The 22035-nt window shown below is 39.2% G+C and overlaps 1 protein-coding gene across 4 annotated transcripts in view; it reads right to left on the bottom strand.

The window, feature by feature from the left end:
- Positions 1 to 22035, bottom strand: part of TRPM3 (transient receptor potential cation channel, subfamily M, member 3) — a 276569-nt gene that overhangs the window by 58838 nt on the left and 195696 nt on the right. For all 4 annotated transcript variants that reach the window (XM_010568605.1, XM_010568607.1, XM_010568608.1 and 1 more), the window contains exon 9: positions 6671 to 6743. In XM_010568605.1, the coding sequence (XP_010566907.1) occupies positions 6671 to 6743 (73 nt within the window). The remainder of the gene's footprint in view (positions 1 to 6670; positions 6744 to 22035) is intronic.

Raw genomic sequence — 22035 nt, 5'->3', positions numbered from 1 at the left:
AAAGCTCTCACAAGGCACCTCATGGGGGATGCCAATGACATCTGAACTTTTCTGACTTTCTTACACGACCAACATGCAACATTCAAGAACAGAAAATATTTACCTTTGGGAAGGGCAAAAATGCCACAGTTTTATTTATAAAAACAGAACAAAAAATACCCGCGGTGGGTATGATATTGTAAATTAAGTACGGAGAGCAAATAATGTTCTCCCCCTTTCTGAAGCAAACAACAGATCCTCTCAAAATGTCATTGGATCTCCTCCTTCCCATCCATGTGCCTGCAGGAGAAGCGAGATCTTCGGCAGGTGCTCGGGCAAGCCGTCTGGTGAGTGGAGGAGGAGGAGGTGCATGGTTGAACTCTCAAACCCAGGGGCAGTGATGGCAATCCTGCAGCCTGGCACCATTTTGCACATGTGATGGGGGAGCTCCACTGCCTGATTTTCCTAAACTGACTGCAGCCTACAGTCTGGGTAGCCAGGGGTGCAGCTGGGATAGAAACCATTTTGCATCAAGAGTGGATCAGATGGACTTGGGGAAGGAAGTGGGTTACTTAGACTGCCCCCCACTTCAGCCAAAACTCAAGCCAAATCATAGAGGCTCCAGATGAACACCTTCTGACCCCTAGCAAGGAGTCTTCTCCAGTTTCTGTCAAGTGACCTAGCATTCCTGGGCCTTTTCATGTTTTGGAATGACCTGGCTGCTGGATGAACACAGGACCTTCTGGCACATCTGATCATGTGAAAGAGCAACTGGCATGGGGCACGAGGTGGTGGCTGCATTTCCAGAAAAGCCCGCAAGCCCAGCAGTTCATCAGAATTGTCTTCTTTGCTCATGCTTATTGAGCATGCTCCAAATACTGAGCAAAGGGGAAAGCAAGCCATGGTCCAACCTCCGTCCTTCCCACCTCCCGCCATGGTGTTTAAGGCTGTCAGCAGTGGACAAGTTTTCCTGTGGGTCCATGTGCAGCCCTGGAGATGATACTCTTCTCAGTGCTTGTTACCATAATGGTTCATTTCACTGTCTTGCAGAGCACTGCAGACAAGTGGCAGTTGAAGGAAATGTATGGTTTCTCAAGGGGTTTTTATACTTCAGGTCCAAACAAGTGCAGCAGCTAGGGTGTAGACTGGGCGCTACAAGTCTGCATGCTGGGACTCTGATGCACATGGTGGGATGGCTGCTCCCAGAGTGAGGTTTGCTGCTGGAAAGCCCTTGCACCCTTCTCCTCTTTCCTGTCTTCCCTATGTGGTTGTCAGGTGAATGTGGATTATGCTGGTGTTACACAAGAGGAGAAGGAAAAGAAAATCTGTAAAAGTTTGTACAGAGCAACATATGGACTGCAGATGCTGTTTAATCAATTTCATTCCAGGATGGACTGATGGCTTTTGACTCAAATGAAAAAGAAAGTATTCAGGCTATTTCAGGAGGTATTCTGTCCAGTTTTAAGAAGCAAAAATAATTCCACTAATATAAGAAAAACTCCCTAAAACAAATGTGAGGTGGGCTTTCTTAAGATACCATCTCCTTTCAACCATTTCCTTGATTGTATTTGGTGCCACAGAGCATGGATTTGAGTCAGTAAGAAGAATCCAAAAAGTGATCTTTCTGAGGACTCATCTGACTTGTAAGCGTCACTGCAATGTACCCAAATCAAAGCCAAAGGATATTTGGGAAATCAAAAAATAAGGTAGAATTAATAACCTACAGCTCTGATCAACTCAATACAGGGATCACACTGGAACCACTTCTTAGGCCCTTAACACTGTCAGTGGTGAGAAATTAGCATCTTCTCTCCCTATATTTCTCTTTCACCCTGTCTCATGGACAGATTCACTGCTTAGTTGTGTTGTATTATTTTAATTAACATAGCATATTTACTGCTTTAGATAGTGTTTTAGGCAATATGACTAATGTCTATGTGATATTTACTTAGTATCCTGGTGTCTGTCTGAGTACGAGATATGTTCCTCAAAAGAATGTTTTAAGACAATATGACTAATGTCTGCAGTGGGACTATTCCTTTCTTTCATCTACTTCTAGAAGAAAAGTTGCATTCGGGTTGCAATGCATTGATTTGGCAGTATTTTATTTCAGTATAGGTATTGCTGGGTATAGAAGACAATGCAAGGATGGTGTGAAATTGAATGAACAAGAAGGAGATCTGGGACAGCTGTTAGTTTCTGCAGATGTTAACTTTATGCTCTTAGGCAGCCATCCAGGACTGTTTGGATATCTTGCATAGATTCTTCTCGTAAAAGTCAGATGGTCTATCCAATATCTTGGACCAAAAATGCAATACTCCTTGATGATAAAGCCTGGGACCATAAACTTGACTCTGTATCCTAGGTGAGCCATGGTACACATCAGACAATGAGTGTTGTGCCCTTGCAGGATCCCAGATTACTGAAGAGATAGACTATGGGCTTTTATATACTGGCTAAAGTTTACTGTGATCAATGTAAACCTCTAAAGGATTCTCTGGGATAGTCTATGATACTTAGTGCTCAGGAATCTGGAAAGCTGAAATGACACAAACCTGATCTATCTAGACAGAAATTGTTGTTGGAGACTCATTTCCACAGCTCTTCTAAGCATGTCAGCATCCTATCTGAATCATTATTTAAAGAAAAGAATTAGATTAGGGAAAATAGCAATCCAAAACAATTTTCTGCTCTGCATCTCAGCAGGTCCTATGTTGTCTTCTGTTTCAGCAGCTCTTTGGTGAAAAGGCTGTGTTTCCACTGCATTTGCTACAAGCATCTTCCTGGCATTTAGCAAATCAACTGACAATAACAAAGCTGATAGCAACAACAACTATAAGGACAGTAACCAGATATATGGCCTAACTCTGAAATCCTTCTGTGTCAGTGATTTCATGGTTGGCAGACCATCATACTGGCTTCCAGGACCATCTGACACTACATGATGTCTGTTCAGTGAGCATGAATCATGACTTATTCACAGGCTGGAAAGTATGCAGAGACATCAGATCTGCATTAGCCTAATAAGGCTTATGTCAGAGGGTTACAAGGCAGTAATATTACAACATGCATATATCGCACAGCACCTCTTTCCCAATGCTAACAATTGCACTGCGAAGGCTTCTGGAGCACCAGCTGAAACATGGCTGGTGTTGCTAGTATGCTCCAGACATTGCAACAGTTCTGTGAACTAGGATCTTTGACGCCACTTCAAAACAATTATATTTTAGAAAATCTCCATATGCTGTCTTTAACTTCCCTGTCATATGCCTTCTGCTCAATTAGCAGCTGCAAAAGGAGAAAATCCATTACTGTTTGAGTTCCAACTGTTCAAGAGAGCAGAAACAGTTAAACTGTATCAATAAATTTACTTCCTACAAATTCATGCAATTGGAAACTTCTCACATTTGCATGTCTCTTGAAATTAAAAAAAAAAAAAGGAATTCACAAGCCATATGCTGTTGTGACATCCTTGCAATGTAAATTGATAACCAGTTTGGATGCCATTCCCTAGTTTATTGGAGACCACTTCCAAGAAAGATACCTCTGCTGACAAGATTAAACAAGTGACTCATGGAAACAAACAAGAAAATAATCTCTGATATTCAGTGCAGGGTTTAGGGCTTGTGGAATATCCCGTCCAGGAGAGTTCCTGCATTGGCAGTGTGCCTGATGGATGTTTAAAAAGAGACTAGTACATTGCAGATTTTACACAGCAAGCAGCAAATGATATGCGTTTCTCAGTTCTTGCCCTCCTCCTACTCCCTGAACAAATCACTCACACCAGGGTGGGATTGGTAATTAGCTGGTATGTGTCTTGAATACTGGAGAGCAAGAACTACAAAATCCTTGTCAGTAAGAGTGAGAGAAAGTAACCAATAATCACTCACCAGTTTCATACTTTTCTCTGCTCCCTTTTCATACAGTGCTGAAGGGGTGAAAGAGATTAATTCCTGAATCTAAACTTAGGAATTTCAAGATAATTCAGACAGTCTTCAGATCTGCTTACTAGTAAATCAATAGGCGAGTGCTTCAGCATTGCTACCTTGGGTTTCTTGATTTGATGAAAAACCCAAGTATCCATCAGTCTGATGGGGTATATTTACAGAAAGGCAGTATTTCTTTCAGGGTGGGCCAGAACTTTTGTACAAAGACATGGTATGAATAAGGACAACTGACTTGCCTGAGACAAGAGATCTCAGCTTTGCACACATTGATTAAAAAGTTATGTGGACTTTCATTCCCTGTGATCAAAGAGCTCAGATGAACAAGAGGCATCTGATAAATCTAATCTTCATTGTGCACCTTCATAATCAGAAACTGCTGAGAGCAGGGAGAATGAGGTGTTAAGTTTTAGTTCCTCTGGCTCTTCAACAAGACACAAGTGCTGCTGCCATCAGCAGATTACCAAATCAAGATTGTCAGGCAAGCATGAAACGACATGTCAGAATCTCTTACATAGATCCAGGCATCTTCTGAGCTAAGAGAAGTTCACTACAATGTCTTGCACTACTGTTATGAAGAGGGAAGGTAATTTTATTTTACGAAGGAGATGACAGGACCAATTAGGCACTTGCAAAATGGATATTCCAGATCAGAGAAGACTACTTATATACCCAGACTGCAAACATTGTACAGTTGCTCATGTAAATACTGCAAAAGAACTTTTCAAACAGAAAACAATCCCTCTAAGGCCTATGATTTATTTTCTTCAGCTTCCAAGAGGCAGCTTTCAAGGTGGTAAAAGACTCCAGCTATCTATGTTAGGATTCAGACCTTGCAAAAATATACCTAGAAAAAGTGGAATCACAACTTTAAGGCAATATGTATCTTACTAACAGAAACCAAGAGCAGTAGTTTCAGTGATTGTCTTAAGAACAAATGTGAAGAGAATACACTTTACACTGAAGATAATGAAGGATCCAGTTATATTTAAGATAAAAATGAAATCTGCAATTAAAATATATCCTAAGGATAGAAAAGAGGAATTTGGTGATGGATGCAATTCTTGTTCCTTGCTTTGAATTAATTTTCTTTTCCTTTCTTCACCTTGATTTATATTGCTTCTCTGTGAAGATGTCCAAAATGCCTTGACATAATTATGCGGATGGCTAAAGTTGTTACCTCAGGGTAGCAGCAAAATAGTCATGTTACCTGCAGGACAAATGACTGGTATCTTGACCGAACTGAGCAAAAGAAGTGGAGAAAGCAATACTACAGAAGCCTAAAGAAAAAAAAGCTACTGGAGCAAAATAATTCCAGCTTATTCCTTGGCTGGTAGCTATCAGCTTGCGATCATACTTTTGAACTGGCTAGTGCTTGTTTACTGCTCCTGTTCAGACTTTTGTTTTAAATGTTTGAAGTAACATTTTTGAAATGGGATTAATAGTTGTGTAAAAGGTAAAATACTATTTTGCACTTTTGGTTAGGTGAAAGTTTCTCAGGCCTCTCTCTTTCTTCTTCATCCAGCTTTTTGAGCCTGCACAGGAAGAAACTGAGAAGAAAACTGAGCCCTGGAACAAGCAAGAATAATTCCCATTACCTTTTGAATACTCAGTAAATCTATTAATTCTTTTGTTATGACTCAAATTCACGCCACATGGCATTAGGCACCCTCTTATTCAGATGTAGGGGTGACAATAGCATGATGACAACTGCTGAAGAGCCTCATGAAGCATAAATTTCCCCAGTCACCTTTGGAAGTCCATTCCCTAATGTTTCTCTGATTGCTGTTTAAAATAGTTTTGTATGTCTTATTCTCTGTTTTTAAAATCAGTATGGCCTGTGCTAAATAGCACAAAACAATCCAGACAGCAACAAGATGACCATGGTGATTGATATATGCAATTTGTGAAAATTCCATTTGAGGAAATACCATATAAATGGAGTGCTAGAACCTCCCAGCCCTTGCTTAGGTGAGTAATCCTTCACTGGGTAAGTACAAGTGCTTCAGAGCCTTTAAAGTCTCACCTGTTTCTGTATTTGCAAGCAGATATTAAATTACCTAATAATATCATATTTTGAAGGGAGCCAAGATAAATGGTGTGTCTGCAAGATCAGGGTTTATAATGAACAGTAGCAACAGCAGATTTATTGTAAGACAATCTTTTAAGAGTGTAAGTGTAACATGTAATGGCTTAGAAAGATTTAATGACCTGTGAAATTTAAGATTAAAACCCCTACCACCCCAATAGCTGAGTTCTTAGCTCTGTCAGTAGAGGCTGGAAGGAATCCCACGCAGTTACCAGACTTTCCTAGAATGACTACAGGTAACATTTTACTTTGACAATAGTGCCAGTTTTATCTAAAGGGAGATAACCTCCTTCTGGATGTTCTACTAGCTGCAAAGGCAATCTAAGTCTGAGAAGATATTTGGTTGTCTTCTTGTTAGTACTAATCTTCTCAAGTAACCAGTGGGGGGGCTCACCACTGATGTTTCTTGTGATGCATTAGTGATTGTGGGTAGAGAATAAAAATTCAGAAAGGAAAACCAGTAGCTATTTAAACATTAAAGAAAGAGCTGGATTTGTATAAAGCAGTTAGAGCAAAAAGTATACTTCAATTTCACGGGATAAATTTACCATCTTGATATGGTAGATATTGTCAATAAATGCAGGTTTCAGCACAGCAGAGACACAGAGTTAATCCATTTGGATTGATACAGACTCACTGTGGAGTGAAACTCCATTACCTTTTAGTAATGCTGTCAGGATAGCTAAATCAATATCTTGGTGTCCTTCTGATCCCATGCGAAATACTGTGATCTGAAATGTTAAAAGACAATACCATTATTTAAAGCAGGATAAATTTTCTAAAGAGAAACTACATCAGGGCAGCATAATTTGGATCTCAAAACATCCTGATGGCTGCAAGATGATCTTACTTTATACATTTTATTTTAAGCTTATTAGATAGGATTAACACACAGTATTTTTTGTGAGATAAAATTTGCTAAAGATAGAAATTGTTTTAATAAGCATATGGAAGAAAAGTCTTCAGTGATACTTACAGGGTGAGATTAGAGATGAAGGAACGTTCTTGTATTAGAGTAACATTAGATTTAGTGTTCCCAACACATTACTAGGATGAATTAGGTGTGTTATACGCTGTGAACCTAATTTATGGCATATGGCACTGAATAAATATTTTCAACCGAAATTAGCAACCTATTCAAACTCATGATTTTATATAGCAGAAAGTTAGATAAATAATCTAAGAATTAGGCTTCTAACAGGTCCAGAAACATCTTTAGCTATGTGTTGTCAGTGACCCGTCTATATAAGATAGAAGCTTTGAGGCAGTGAGGTGAGATACAGAATTCATAAAGAATAAGAATTAATATAGTGGGGCTGTTCTTTCAAGCCAGTTTCACTCTTAGTTAAGACTGCACTGAAACATATAGAAGTGTAAATCCCCTCGCTCCTTTTGTTGCCATGGAAATAGCTGCTCCTCGGCCTCTGCTTCTTGTGAAGCAACTGAGACTGCAGCTTTTTATTAGTGCCTTTCCTTTACTAATGAAACCTATGTCATCATTTTGATATGAATACCTGTTATCTGTTTTTCTTTTTCCTTGTGCCAGTACAGCCTACCTTATTTTTTTTTTTTAATTAAGTGGTATCTTTAATTAGGAATCGTGTAAACATATTTTACACTCATATTCAGCAACATATGTTGTCCCCACATTCCTAGATTCGTACTCATACAGCACCACTGAACTGCTACACCATCTGGGATAGAGATCAGCAAACATCAGGGCACAAAGAACAGTGTACTGTGATGGGGAAGGAAGATATATAAAGTAGTCAAGACTAAGACAACACTTTGATGACAAGCTTCAGTTTGCCAGCTGAAATAGCCCTGCAGAATGTATCCCAAGAAATCCAGTGTGGCCCTCCTGCAGCACCTATTTTACTTTCACTTGACCCTAGAGCTCTACGGGGTTTAAAGGGAGGTAAGAGACTTTGGTATCACTAACAGTAGTACAGCATGCTAGAGACTGAAAAGGCAGACTGGATGAAGTAATAGGAAACTGGCTTAGCTCAATTAGTCAATTGATTCAGATAATGCTTAAAACAACTAATGTGAGAAAGTATTTATGTTAGGTGTCCTCCCCAGTTAAAGTAGACTGGTTTCAAATTAGACTTAGTTTGACCCTTCAAAGTGTTCCTCAGACAAAGCATAAATGCTGCAAAAGGTATTTTAACTATCTATTTTCTCTCCCCCTGGCATCTACAGATGTTTCTGGCAAACCAATTGATGTCTATCCCCATACCACAAGTTTTAGAATAGAATAGAATACTTCCAGTTGTAAGGGACCTACAACGATCACCTATTCCAACTGCCTGACCACTTCAGGGCTGACCAAAAGTTAAAGCATATTATTAAGAGCATTGTCAAATGCCTCTTAAACACTGACAAGCATGGGGCATCAATGACCTCTCTAGGAAGCCTGCTCCAGGGTTTGAACACCCTGTCAGTAAAGATGTTTTTCCTAGTGTTTTTCTTATCTCTTCAGTGACTGGCAAGGAAGCTTTCCCTGCAGTGCAGGCAATCTGCTCCTCTGACCTGTAGTGCACAGGTAATGTGGGTAGAAATACATATTTCTATGTACATCTCATCTCAAAACACAATAAAAATGTGAGCTGATGAGATCAGCCCCTCTACTGTACATGCTCATGATGTGCTTCCCATGCCACAGATGACAAACTGTGCCACAGAGGTTAGCAGACAAGCAGGCAGATGAGAAGCCAGAAGGAAGAGAAAGCCTTCCTCCCTTAACCAGTGGGAAAGAGGGACATCTCCCTTCTCATGGGTAGCTCTGCAGGTGCTGACAATAAGTGGGTGAATACAGTATTGCCACATAACAGTCTGATCATAACATCCTCACAACACTTTGCAATTTCCTACGCAATTTCTGCAGCAACAGGCATCTGCATAGCACTGAAGGGAAGTGTGACAGCCTGGTAAGCAGACGTCTTCTTTGCGTCACTGGGCTTGGTGACACCACCACCCAGCAAAATGTCCTTCTTCTTTAATGCCAAAAGTGAAGCAGTCTGCGCATTGGGGACTGAAAATACTGAACAACAGTTCAGCAGAAGAACAAAGTACATCTCAAACTAAACACATGCTCAGTGAATTCCCAGCTTAATTAAAAGGCATCATATAAATTGCAAGCACTGAACAGCTTGTCACCACAGGAAAACTAAGGGAAGCACTTTGCATGTGTTGGGCCACAGATAACCCTAAATTTCCAACCTCTCTTTCATCCCTCTTCCCTGCATGCCTCAGAAAAATAAACCCACTTCAGCAGAACAAATTGCTGCTGTATTCAAAATAAAATACAACTACGTAATTTAGTTACACTAGAATAAAAAAAGCTGTATTTCCACAGTAACTGTTACTTTATTATTATTTTTAAGAGGTCTAGTGTAATTCAGGTAGTAAACTAAAGAAAAAAAAGATAAATATTTGGGAAAGAAGATGGAAATGGAAAGAGTGCTCAGACTCATACCACAATTATTATCATTTTGAGGGTCATGCCTGAGACTGAACTAGAATTTTAGACCGAACCAAGGCAAAATATCATAATACTTCATTTCAAACTGCTGCAAGTTTAGTAGCTCAAAGACTCAGCTGATACTGTGGACTTGTGCCTGTTCTGAATGCGCATCTTTTAGGATGGTAAACAGATATGTTCAGCCTCTCCTTATGGTTTAGGTTAACTGTAACTATCCATAGCTGCTTTCTCTCTGTGACAGATGCACTCCTCCTGTTTGAGCTAACTGAACTTTGGTCCAGGCAGATGCTCAGCAAGTAGGCCTAACTGAAGTTAATCCTATTGTGTGAGGCTATCACTGAGAACTTGACACCAAACCACCAAAACCCAGTTTGGCTGGAGAGTGGGCTGATAAGTGGTCAAAACTGCATTAACACAGCAGAAAATACGACTTTACACTATAAATATCTGCAGCCATCAGGTTCCGTTGAGCTCTCCCTCCACAGCAGCTGGCTGCGTGGCAATGATCTCCCCTTGAGTAGGGACGCCTCTCAAGATTACCCCTTGAGACTGAGGCATCCCTTACCTGACACCAGGCATTGATGGGTTGGTAAGTGACATTTCTGGCATGCATGTAACGTTTAAGATATGTGTAGTAAGCTTATGCGATAATCTTTGTATCCCTTACTAACTTTAAGTGTAGTAAATAGTAGAGTATTGACCGCCAATCCATCTGTCCTTACTAAATATTTTACATACATAAATTTACTTCTTAGAACTCAATAAACTAACTACTAGATCAGATCTGTCTGAGTGATCTCTGAGTCTTCTCCTGTGACACTCTCCCGTCACAGGTCCTGAAGATGATTTTGGATAACTTGCAGCACCTTACTACTCTTACTCATGCAGGTTTTTTAGAGAAATTTTTCACAGCTAGTGATCCTTTGAACTGTTGCCTCCCAACCTGGTGAAACAGCTTTTATCAATCTGGACCTCACAGGCAGGTCTTTGCCCTGTCATGGTTTCCCATGGTTTTGGGAAGATTGTTTCTTCTTTCCACTATTGCCCTAAACCTTGACCAATGTTTTTGTTCATTCACAAAGAGGAGGTTTTATACTAGGACTGTAGTGTAATTAGATGAGAAGCCAACTTTGTCACACTGTTGATAAAATCTTTATCTCTGTTGCTAAAATCTTAGTCCTGATCTGTAGGATTCTTCAGGTATAACTTGTTCACCTTGTATCTTTGCCAGATGTGTTGGTTGCTTTCACGATTGGGTGTCAGAGGTATTTGAGTATAATGACATTTTATTTTAAATGGCTAAAGAAAAATATTTCAGCACACATGGCTCTGCAGAATGAATTTTGGAAGATGAGGCTTAAAGCTGCAGCATGTTGGCTGCTGAACCATTTGTATCATCATCACTTCTACTTTACCTGGCAAAGACAGATCATTATCAAACCACATAGCTGCAGCTTTTGTGCTCCTTCAGTAACCATTTATGATCCAGGGACAAGGCAGCGGGGCTGGAGGAATACTGCTGCTATGTTTTGAGTCCCAGACTAGCAGTCTGTGAGGAACCTGAGCACCTTGAGCAGACCTGTATTGCTTATCCAATACAGCTTTATGTTAGGCTGCTGACATGCTTAAATGATTTTTTAATGAAGAGGGCTGCACATTCACCCTGCCTTTTTTCACAACTTCTGCTGGAAATGCATCCCCAAATGCTGCCCCTTTGAGTTTTTCTGTCACATTTAAACGTGGATAAAAAGAGAAAATAAACAAGCTTTGTAAAACACTGAGAGAGGCAGAAAAACATACAATTTGGTGTTGGATGAGATCCTAGTGCCTTGTGCTAAAGACTCCCTTGATCTTTCCAGAAAGAAAGCATGAATTTTGTTTCTGCATTTTATGAGTACAGTTATGAGGAGACAGCAATTGTTCCTAAACCATGGATTTACTTCTTTACTTATACAGTCTTTGTACTTTTTCCAGCATCCTTTAATTTTTTTACTCAGAGGCATGAGGAAATAGGGACACATTCTAAAGTATTTATGCAGACTTTACACTTCAAAATGTTCAATATCTCTAGGTCTCAAAAACCCTATCTGTCTGTCCTGCTGGAGACCTGTTCTTCTGGTGATTTGTTTTCCCCAATTAACAGGTGAGAATTTTATGTTTGCAATATACTTATATAGTTTCAAGAATCATTAACGTATCTGACATCTTGCTAGTTGCCATTTACAGGTACTCTGGTGGGTAAATCACTGTAGAGAACTGAGAAACAATGCATCAGTGCTGTTAAAATAGGACATTGACTAGAGCCCTTTTAAAATAGGCTACAGATGCTAGTGCATTGATGTATATAGAACTGCTGTGCTAAAGGAAAATATCTGGGTTAGTAAACTCTATTCCCAGCTACCTCTTGCTGGATGAATATCTGCCACTGAGATACAAAAATAACAGTAAATTAAAGACTTAGAAACACAGTTAATAACTCATTACTAAGAAAAGAAGAGTCTTTCTTCTTTAAATGAAGAGACAGTGCCTAAGAGCCATTCACCTTTTAAAAGACCTACTGTAGTCATGTTTAACCATATTGTTGAGTCCTAGCATCTGTACAACTTCAGTGAAAAAATAAAAGGAAAAAAACCAACCTAGTAAGGTGTGCAGATGACATCCAGGATATGTAATTATAAAAAAATAAACCCCAAGAAGTTGGGATTAAAAAGTAATACATGCTTAAGACTTGCTTACCCTGTCAAAAGAAAACAAGGGGTAAGAGTTGCAGTGTTAGCCAGACTACCACTAGCCATTCTTTTGCATTGCTGTGAAAAAGGGAAGATTAGTTTAAACTGAGAAATTTTCTTTAGGCTGATCTGATTCAAACTGTATCTATAGAATGGTTTACTATTTTTCTGAGCATAATGAAACTCTGTTAGAGAGAAAAACTACCATTTGCCCTACTCAGCTATTTCTTTTGAGACAAAAACCGATTTATGTTGGAAGAAGAAAAAAATCCAAAAATCAAGTACTCTTTTTTTTCTCCCAGGGATTTGGGCCACATTATTACTTCTTTATAGCTGGCAGTTTCAATTGTTGATGTTAAACTCAATTATTTTAAAAGAACGGTTTTTTCTGTTCCTCTGCCACCACCTTGGGTATTTTTAGGTTGGTCTTTTTTCAATTTCCTCCTTTCTTTCCTCAGTGTTCACACTATTTATTGGCTTGAAATGACTTTTTCACGTAATTGCCTGAGGCATCTCAGTGAAAAACTGTGACTTCCAACAGCAAGCTTTTTTTAAATATATTTTTCTTTTCTTCTTTACAAAAACAATTGCATTGCACTGCACTGGAGTGCAAGCTAAATCTTCAGATGAAAACACACCTGAAAACAGACAAGCCAAAATGCCTCTGAGTCACCAATAAAGGTTGCACCAACTGCACAAACTGCAAAACTGGTGTTAACAGGCATCCAGTTTCTGGCTAAATGTAACTCTAATGTTTGGATTTCTTTCGATATGCCCATAGTGATCTACTTGCAGAATACAGTAGATAGCAACTACTTCCAATTCTGGGGGCAGCTGGGCAAGGATGACCAGCTCTGTTGGGCTCCTGTCAGGAGGAGGTGATTGGGACCCACCAGTCAAACCCTTGTGTCACAAAACTACCTCTCATTTGTCTCCACAAAACGTGCCTGAGTGAAATGCAGGAGGTTTGCCCTTAAAAGCAGGAAAAGACACTCCCGCCCTGGCCCCCCCAGACTGGAAAGGTCTTCCCTCTACACCATGGCAGATTTTACTGAAATATCCTAATGTGAACAGGATTAACTTCCAGGAAAAAAAACTAGCTGTGCCCTAATGCTTCCTAGGAAAATGTGCTAGGAAATCACTGAGCCAAAACAGACCTTCTCTGCAAGCACAATGATTGTAGCACACTGTTACACTTGCCAGCAATAATTACGGTCCAGCAGGGTAGAAACCTAGTTTTCAGGCAGGGCAAGTAGAAAGCAAATAAAAACCCAAAGAGATAGAGAAAAGAAAAAGCAGCAGGCTAGAAAGCAAGGCGGTGGGGAGCAGAGGAAAGAGATTATCTGACCTTAGACCCTACCAAAAGCACTCATTTTAAAACAGCTCTGCTTTCTGTTTAGCGCCAGCTCCATTCTTGTTTGACAGATTACTTTTGTTTCCCTTTCTCTTTCCTCTACATAGTTTCTGGCTCAGCAGGGTCTGTTTAACCAAATATGATGCATTCTGTTGTTTTCCTGCCTTCACACTGATACTGCATTGCACTTCTATAGGCAAAGTCAGGTTATACTCTCTTACGTGAGAGCAGTGAATACCAAACAGACTTTCAGAAATTATTCATACACTGAGAGACACAGATGTTACACGGCCACTTAGGATTTCCCAAGTTCTCTATGCATGTAAATGCTGGGTTACCTTAGAAATACAAATCACAGCTGTCCATACGCAGGTGCGTACATGCGGTCTCCCTAATGGCAGTTGCCAAATCAGAGGACCAGCTAAGAAGAGGATATGTCAAATAGATGCTGAGGAGAAAGGATGTGGTCAAACAGAAAGCGAATGAAGTCATAGGTAAGACAACCCCTGAAGTGGCAGGAGCACTGAGATACTTAGGAGGACAAGGACAGGTTGTTATGAGTTGTAATGGGTTCTAATCATAAAATTTCGGTATTCTTACAACATGTTCCCTTGCCCAGTTCCTCAATAACTGTTCCTATTTCTGCCCCTTAGTAATCTGGGTGAAGCAGAACTATTGTGTGTGGAGAGGGCAGGACTTGTGCAGAAGACAGACAGAAGCAGTTCTAGTCCCCTGATGAGGAAGTCACGTAGACCTGCAAGAAGTTCCTTGACATAAAAGTTTGTTTGTTTTGCTTGATAAAGTCCTCTCTAAGCCAGCACAGCTGTGTCACAGTTTACCATATTCAGGCATAGCTGGATATATAAATGATAAATCTTCACCAGTATGAGCTACTACTGTAGCTGTGAACAGCCTTGTACCCTACACAGATGAAGTTGTTTCTACCGCTAGAATGAGAAGCAAGAGCAATAGGTAGGGCCAGCAGCCACAGTCATCATTAACTGGAAATTTGCCAGGTCATAGGATGGGTATTAATGTAAAAAACCTGTTCTGAAATACTTTAAAACACTGAAATTAGTCAGGGGACATAACAATTCTTCCCAACTACCAGCATATTCAGTTCCTCTTTTAATGCTTTTTCTAACCAAAAAGTGAGTCCTTCCCTCCCACCACACAACTTTTTTTCTAGGACTTATTCTGAAAACTCCACAGAGATGGAAGAGCTTCTTCTGTTTAAGGCCAGTATGAGGGCCCAGGATTGAATTTGAAGAGCTATGCAACACCAAGCTGTACTTAATATTTCTAAATTATTCTATTACATGTGAACATTTCTTTTTTTACAGTAACATCAACCACTTCAGTCTATGAAGAGTGAGCTGAAATATATTCCGATTTTTAGCTTGTATTTGTTTGGAGAGAGAGGAAACACCACCAAATCAGCAGGGAGAATGCAGTGCACACCTGCACAGAAAGGCGTTTTACCCTCTGTCATGAAGGAGACGAGAGATGAAGAAGAAAAATAATTCTCTGCACCTCAGATTGACAGTGCCTGCTGACTAGACCATGGATAGCTGAAGACAGAGGAAAAAAACAAGGTACCAGTGATGAGAGCAGAGAAAGCAGCCAGGAGTGCTCCCTTTACATGCTGTATTCTGAATGCTGCAAATTATTCATGCTTTTAGATATGGACTTGTTTCTGACCATCATTTTGCTATGACGTCAGGAGAAAATATACGATGATTTAAAATTTGTTCAAAATTATTTTTTTTCCTGCTATCTCCAGAAAATATTTTAATGTCTTTAAATCTCACCTCTGACAGACACACTAATTGTTTGTATGCATCTCAGTTACATAAGTCAAAAAAACCATCTCCCTTTTCTACAAGAAAGCAGATGCAATTGCGAATACAACCTGAAGCTCTCCTATTTGAGAGCACATGTTGGTCCAGGAAAATAGGCAATTCCTTCCAGAGTACATGTTGACATTTATAATTTAGCTAGGCCTACCTGAATATTTCAGAGGAAAATTACCCTGAAAAGAAAAATGAGAGTTTGATAAAATAAAACATTAAAGGAGGTCAGTTATGCAAAGCCTCAAAATGGTTCTGATAAGAAGGAAAGCATTTCCTTTTTTCTTGCAATGAATAATCCCGTTTAACTCAGCGGAAAAGCTGCTTGATGTACAGGCATAACAAAGATCAAAGTGAGCAGGTGAGTCAATGGATAATACTGCAGAAGAAAGGGGATAGCCAAATAAGAGGAAATTCAGAAACAGAAAAATTACACAGAATTATGTTTAGGGAAAACCTAAATTAGGTGGTCTGCTATTCTGAGGAGTAAGAAAGAGAATTCCAAATGAGGAAATAAGAGGGAGCAGATATGAAGGGAGAAGTTTGAATGTTGGTTGTAAAGTTTTTAAATTTTATATCTCCTTTTGTAATGTGGCAGCACCACAACACTTCACATTTTTCTTTGATTCAATAATTTGCCATAGACTCATTGTCTGGTAAGAATCAGGGAACAAACAAAAAAAAATCAGTGCTTATAAGGAAGGCAGGAATTCTGCAACTGAGGAGCCATCTAGGTTCACAGAAAATAATTTGACAGAAATTACTGTAAATGTTTGGCTTCTGCTGTAATTGGTAGCTTTTGTTCCAGACTGAGGCAGCTGTGTCAACCCCTTAATGACTGAAGAGAAAAGGCTATGGAAATCTCACAGCTCTGTCCCATGTAAAAAACTTTATATTTTATAATGTGCACGTACTTTTTAAGCCTTACAGCACTGTCAACATTTTGGAATGGAATATGCATATTTTCCCATGGAATAAACGACCAAAAATAAGTTTTGGCAGTAATAACATTGAAAACAATCCTTTTCCCTCATACAACAGGTTTCATGCTGTTGCTCCGTTAAGCCATTTATGACTCTATTCACGCAGTGAAATACCAGTCCTGATTTTAAAGTTGAAGAAACTTGAGTAAATATAAATTGTAACTCACAAAGCATATAAGCAAGGGAATAGAATTCAGATGATGTCCTTCAAATCACTGAGCTGTGCACATCAACAGACTGTGATGATAAACATAAATGTGTTTCTATGTAGACTTGAAACTGGTTAAGAACAGCCACAAAGAGAGAAATGGTTTTGGATGGTTTGGATTCAAACATTCCTGTAATCCGAGCTCTTCCATCACTCTGATTCAGGAAAGAAATGTGGACTAAACGTGATGTAGTTCACTTCCTCCATCTCTTCTACTGTAGAGGGGGTTCTTGGAAGTATTGACAAGACCTGTATAGATTTTCTTCTGAAAACATAAGGTGACTTAAATAGGTAGAGAGGGACATGAGTAATACAGTGAATGAAATAATGAAGTGTTATCACGTGGAAGGCTCTGACATCTGAATCCCAAGTAATAGGAGTTAAGACCAATTGAAACCTAATATACAGGAGTTTATTAACCCCACTGGTCCCAAAGCAGCTATTATCCACAAACATTGATCCACTGATGATATAAGAATCTTGTATGGGTTCCAGCACATACTGAGGAGAAGCCTGAATAAAATGTTTTTAAAGGAGATTTTAGCTGCCATGTAACCCCATCAAATGGGTAGTTCTTCCAGAAAGCTCTCTTCTTCTAACTGACAGATGAGCAGGCACCCATACCATGGACTAGAGGGGTTAGAGTCAACTTCTATGTGTGTGTCTGACCTTCTGAGTAAGACCTGTGTGCATAACGTTTGAGCTTTGTTTTATATTTAGAGTCTCAGTTATTTCTGGTCTTTATGTGAGTGGGTGTCCCCACACAAGCCCTGTTAGCTCATTCTGGGAAACTAAGAACTGTCAGCAAATCACAGTCTTAGACAGTTTTACTCTTGAATAAATAGGCTCCTTTTGGCACCTAATGTTGGATCTGCAATGTCCCTGCTCTCCTTCTAAACTAACAGTCCTGAGTAGGACAATTTCTGTAAAAAACAGCCAAGCAAGCTAATGTCATTCTGGGCTTCTAGTGAGATAATTTAACTTGTAACCCATCTCTTGCTCATGGATACTAAGCAATGTAAACCTGAATTTTTTTCAAGGCAAAGTTTAATAGCAAAGCCAAGAATGATGTAAAAACCTCATCACTGAGATGGATAGACCTAATATTCTGTTACTTTAAGAGAAGAACAATTCAGTTTGGTCATTCCCACTGCTGTATATACTGAAAAATTATGCCTTGCAAGTCATTGCCCTAAACAATGTTGTCTGCAGGACTTACATGCACACTTATGTCTTCTAATCCAAACTGAAAATGCTGACCTTAAAAGGAAGTATGGTGACTTGGTTGGGTGGCAACAGCATTGAAGTCGGAGACTCTTGCTCCATCTTAAACTTCAGTATCTAGTTTGGCTTTGCAACATATTTTCAAATAGTCTGACAGTACATGGATCCCAGCTTGCTTTGCTGTAGACAATGCAGGCATATGCCTATTCTGTATTTAGGTTAACAACATCATGATAACAGACAGAAACCAAACAGCAAAACCAGCCACAAACCATTAGTGTCCTAGCTGGTTTGCGGTGAGACTGAGTAGGTAATACTTGGAAAAGGCAACTCACTTAGTGTAAGGTATTCCTATAAGACTGTAAATTTGCAGTTACTGGTGTATCTACACAGAACCTGCATCTCATACAGTGAGCTCCTTGTCTATGACTAAGACATTATAGCAGTAATTAATAGGTCTCGATGCCCCATCTGGAGCCACAGAAAGAGTAATTATATTTTCTAAGAAAGGCAAAAGAAATTACAACACCCAAGACACAAAGGAGCCGGGGACTAAGAAAGGGTTCTGAACAGTATTGTGGAGTTTATAAATGGCATTGAACCCTTCTGATTCTCTGGATTGCAAAAATTGGTCTATATTATCTAATGTGGAAATTGCTGTATCACACAGGACTGTTTTGCCTTCACTTTCATTACTGGGACAATTGTAGAGCTGTATAATGATTCAGTGTGCATTTCCCAGAATTACTTGTTAATAGTATAAATGGGGTAATGGATATTTTCACAAGTTTATATTTTTAGAGGGAAAAGAAACATTCTAAATTTAATATCTGTAGCTGCAATTTTAATCACAGAATATGTAGGAAGAGAAGAGATTTGTAGCAAGTTGCATTAGTATCTACTAGGTGACTCCATCTGCGATAATTGTGCGGCAGTATGAACTAAATAAAACAGAAAATGTCTACTTACTGAATGTAAGCAACAAAAGGAATATTGGTCTTTACAGATTTCTGCTGAAGATGGCACAGCAGAGGTTCAAGATGGACCAAATAACTGCCTAAATTGCACACTTTTGCTTCTATGGTAGGTCTGACATTCTTGTGCTTTCTGTTAGCAGAAGCCCTACCTCACCTGACAGCAGTTGAAAAGCAGCTGGTAGGATCAAAAGCTTTACAGGGCTTCAGTGTAATACAACAACTGCCTTTGTCTTTTCTTTTCTTCTTTTTTTTTTTTTTTTTCCTTAATGTATATAGCTGCTTTGCTTGTGGAACTTGCTCTCTGAATTACTGAAATGAAAACACCAGTTTTAGGATTAGATCTCATTCTTTATGGAGTCAATGGCAAAGCCCAGCTAACTTCATCTGACTTCTTAGCAGCAGAAAAAAACAAACATGGTTTTATCTCTTCAGCAAAAGAAATCAAATGAAGTTTGCAGAATTTAAAACTACCCTTTAATCATCATCTTAATGCTTACTTACAAAGGTAGGGCCTACATACTAGACTAATCCTATTGATTTGCATTGACTGGGTAGGAGATTTAACCTTCATGAAAAAATTAGAAGAGTTGGTACAGTCACTGCTGAAGAGGACTGTCACCTTCATTTGGATGCAGAGGACTAATTAGCATCTGTACACTTTATGCTGGAAATCTAACAGAGTGTTTCCAAGGGAGAGATGATTTGTTTCAGCAGCCAGCAGGCCAGTAGTTACATGATGCTTTCCTGCACCAGATCTCTACTGCCAAATTACAGGCTGTTCACAGCAACTATACTTCTGCAGGAACTACAGTTGATTTTTACTGCTTGAGAAGTCACCAAGCCCTCTTCTGCCTCCTCTATAAAAAAGATTCCATCAGCATTAAAGAATCTTAGCTGAAATAATTTATTTGTTTTTGAAGCCAAATTTCTTTTAAAAAATGGATCTGAATGAACTTTATAATCTTTGGGAAGGGCCAAACAAATGAAGTGACAATATACTGGTATGTTCTTAAAAGTCCATCTGATTTAGCTAATATTTAATTCAGAACATATCTATGCATATGCTAATAAACTGTTGCAGATGGTGTTTAATTAGCATACAAATTCACTGATCCTGCATATCCAGCCGAAAAGCACTATGTTTTCTGCAGCCAGTATATGATCCAGACAAGCTCTTACCAGTATAAACTCTTCCAGAAACATGGACAGGTTTCTCCAGCCTTTTCAGTCAGACAAAATTGAAACCACCGAGGAGGAATAAGTCTTATTCATAGTCCAAATAGAAAAGAAACTGCTAAATCACTCAACAGCTTCCCAGTACTTTGGGTAAGTAACCAATAAGCTGAGTCAAAGCTCTGCATTAGTAAGATAATATTGATGTATGAACGTTAACCTTGCAACACAGCCTGCTCATGCACTGTGCTTTTCTAGACAATTGGGATCCGTCTGTTTGAAAGAAAAACACGCAATGTAGAACACTATACCCAAGCAGCCATTATGTTTGTCACAGCGACCATACAGGAATAACAAAGAAAAGGAGAGGCAAGTAAAAAAATATCCATTACTCAATGACATGAGATAGAGATGGGATTTTATTGTTTCTCTTTTAGCAAGAAACTGATTAAATTGTATCTGTTGTCTCCATGTGGAAATGAGTTCCAGGAATTCATGGATGCACACAAACCTGTGCCCACCATCCATATACTCTTCATTCTGCAAACCCTTCTTGTAATGCAGCAGTAGGCAATGGCACTATCAGTTTGCTTATTGTAGTAACTGAACTTTCAAATATCCAAGGAAACAAATCTAGCAGAAAATGGTTATGGTAGTAATAAGAAAACAAACTTAACCAGCAGGCAGTACAGAGTCTTTATTGTGGGTGTTAATGTGCCATTTTTTGATTACTAAGGTACTCAGACGGGACCTATCCTGATTCATGGCAAATGCCTTTTCTATTAAATGGATATGAGATTAGGCCTATTCACTTTCAAAGCACAATTTTGCAAGCATTAGTTTTATGTCAAATGTATCTCACTGCAACAAGGTGTGGTTGTTTTCAGGGACACGGAACTTTCTGGCTTGCCAAAGTGGCCTTTCCCAGTGCTTGCCCAATGAAGCTCCACAGATGGATCCACACAGCTTGTTGGAAAAGGCATTCTGGCTTCTGAGAAATTCACATTGTGATTTGTGAACAAAGCGCTCCTGCAACATGCCAGTCTAAGCTGTGAAATGATTAACTACTCCTAAAAGAATGGAGCAGCCTGTATTTGTCAGAAAACTCAAACACCAAATTTACTGTCTTTAAGGGAAAATAATAAGGTTAATTTATTTACTGAGACAGAAATAAATACTCCTTCGCACAGCTGGAAACGGATTTCTGAACTGTAACCCAACACAACGTGTTTTCAGCAACTATCTGAAGTGAACTCTCCTAGCCTGCTATCTGAGGGATTCCCTTCCTTGCTGCCACTTGACTCTGGGGCCAAGCTGGGGTTCCAGTGGGAAATATCCCCGCCAGAATGAGTCCTCAGGCAGTGTCCTCACCTGCTCTTTGTATTCTGAGATCAGCAAGGTAACCACAATAGAATGAAAGATCAAAAAACATCCTTGAAGACTGCCTCATTCTACTTATCTTTTTTTTTCTTTCTTTCTTTTTTTTTTTCATTTATGGAATTCCATCTTATTGTAGCTTTGGACTAATTGATATGGAATGCAAATGTCCTAAGCAAAAAATTCTTTCTTTTCTTAAATTCCCTCTCAATTTCTTTTTTTTTTTTTTTACTGGCAGGCAAGATATAATCAAATGGGCTGTTTTAGCTTCTCATGAGCTGCATGCAGGAGATGAGAACACGTAGAAAAAATGTTCATGGTGCTTTTTGAAAAAAAGTGTGGATTGGACTTTACAATACTGCCTCCTGCCCACTTAGCTTTGGTGGGCATTCATGGTCCTATTTTAGGAACTTCTTAGCATAAACTTTTTTAAAGAATTCTAGGTAAATGTGACAGTAGAGACTCACCATGAATTATATACAAAACACTCTCCTACCCTTGTAATCTACAGTTATAGATACAGACCTACATACTCTACTTAATTTTAAATAGATTTTTATATATAGACCTCATTAAGCACCTTAGTCCAAATACATTTCTGAATATAAAGTCTGATACTTGCAGTATCAACACAGCTAAGCTTATGATTTAATAAAAACCACTC

The sequence above is a fragment of the Haliaeetus leucocephalus genome, unplaced genomic scaffold (genome assembly GCF_000737465.1).
Source record: "Haliaeetus leucocephalus isolate CR32 unplaced genomic scaffold, Haliaeetus_leucocephalus-4.0 Scaffold251, whole genome shotgun sequence".
NCBI classification, from domain to species: domain Eukaryota; kingdom Metazoa; phylum Chordata; class Aves; order Accipitriformes; family Accipitridae; genus Haliaeetus; species Haliaeetus leucocephalus.
Note: the sequence above shows the minus strand (reverse complement) of the source record. Positions and strands in the feature narration are given on the sequence as shown.